The 1710-nt window shown below is 27.1% G+C and overlaps 1 protein-coding gene across 2 annotated transcripts in view; it reads right to left on the reverse strand.

Annotated features, from left to right (window-relative positions):
• cam-k (calmodulin-dependent protein kinase homologue) overlaps positions 1-1374 on the reverse strand; it is a 14389-nt gene extending 13015 nt beyond the window's left edge. The window contains exons 1-3 of one of the 2 annotated variants that reach the window (XM_026840356.1): positions 1225-1374; positions 834-965; positions 271-345 (exon numbers count right to left, since the gene is read on the reverse strand). In XM_026840356.1, the coding sequence (XP_026696157.1) occupies positions 271-345; positions 834-965; positions 1225-1289 (272 nt within the window). In that variant the 5' untranslated portion in view covers positions 1290-1374. 2 annotated transcript variants of the gene reach the window in all.
• Between the last annotated feature and the right edge of the window lie 336 nt (positions 1375-1710).

A 1710-nucleotide genomic window follows, 5' to 3' on the forward strand; every position in this document is an offset into this window, starting at 1 on the left:
AAACAGATTAAACGATGGTAAAAAACAAAATTAGTAAATTGCACCGAACAACAATCTATATAAATATTCTTTTAGCGGCTCATCTGGTATAAAAACAACTTTCCCTGATGAAGTCATGACAAATGGCAGACGAAATGTCAGAAATACACCAGGTTTTTATACCAGATGATCTGCTAAAAGATTATTTACATTATGCCTGGTAGCAACAGCAACAAAAATATTCTATATTATAAAAAACCGAAAAATTAATAGTAATTTAGTATTACTTACAGTTGCATAACTAAGTAGAGATGAGATGGATTGTCGTAGATCTCGAGCAATTCCACAATATTGCAATGTTTTAAACTGTTCAAATAACGAAAAACAATTTAACAAAATTATGGTTAAATAGAAGATTTTATATATATATTTTACATTTTATCATTTAGTTAAAATGCTACTAACTGTACATTTTAAGATTTTAGCATGTTTTGCAGCTCCTTTTGCAAATATTTATTTAGTTTTATATATATATATATATATATGTATTAATATATTTATAATATATATATTTATATATAATAACATATTTTTTATGTATCTCTCTGGAAAAAATAGCGGAAAGCCATGAATCATATTATGGAAAAAACATCGAAGAGTATAGGATCAATAAATAACTAAAATATTTCGTCAAAGTAAAACCAAAGTAGCTTATGTCACATTTTTTCAAAAGTTTCTTTTTTACAATTTTGCATTCTGTTGGACATAAGACACACTTTGGTAATGTTTGAGCAAAACTCAAAACTTAAAAGTGTGATATAAGATTTACAAAAACACACACAATAAGAATATACCTTCTTAAAACTGAAATTTCATTATTAATACTATCTTCTTTCCCTTTAATCAGTTTCCTTGGTATGCATTTTATGGCGACCCTGTTACCACTTTTTCTGTTTTCCGCAAGAAATACTTTAGAAAAAGCACCTCTGAAATAGTAGTAAGTTTTGATAAAATGGATATTTGTGTTGTTTGTGTTTTACAATTACTTTTTCTGCCGAGTTCTTCTAAAAAATCTTTAAAATTGATGCATCAAAATTACAATAATTGCAAAAGTTTTTAGCATTGTTTGCAATTATTTAAATAATCGAAATCTTATTAAAAACCCGGATATACGATTGAAACAACATAAAACAAATTTTTTTATCGTAAAAACTATTGATTTAACGGAAAAAATAAACCACATACGTTCCGAGCACTTCTTTTAAGTCAAACTTTGTCCGAATATCCACTTTATTGGCGTCCGAAGCCATTTTACCATAAACAGTTTATAAAGATAAATTTTTCCACTTTAAATTTGCATGTCGTTAACATAAAACCTAAAAACTAAAAAAAAGATTTTTTTTATGGATTTTTAAGTTATATATATAAACCTTTTTTTACAATATATACTAATAGTTTTTGTGTAAGCTCTGTGCATCTACATAAAACATCGTATAGACTTGAGGACAATTAAATATTTAGGCGTCTTTTATTATAAAAAACACACGTAACTTTAGCATTACATTTGATCATACCATTGATAACAGAATATAGACAGATAATACACCTGTTGCTATTACCCAATCCTACCAATCGCTAACATGATCTAACTATTGTTCCTATATTTAACTTGTACCTGCGTATACTTTGACCGATCTGTGCGATATATGTACTCGATTGACAGGTATTAGT

The sequence above is a fragment of the Ciona intestinalis genome, unplaced genomic scaffold, assembly GCF_000224145.3.
Source record: "Ciona intestinalis unplaced genomic scaffold, KH HT001213.1, whole genome shotgun sequence".
NCBI classification, from domain to species: domain Eukaryota; kingdom Metazoa; phylum Chordata; class Ascidiacea; order Phlebobranchia; family Cionidae; genus Ciona; species Ciona intestinalis.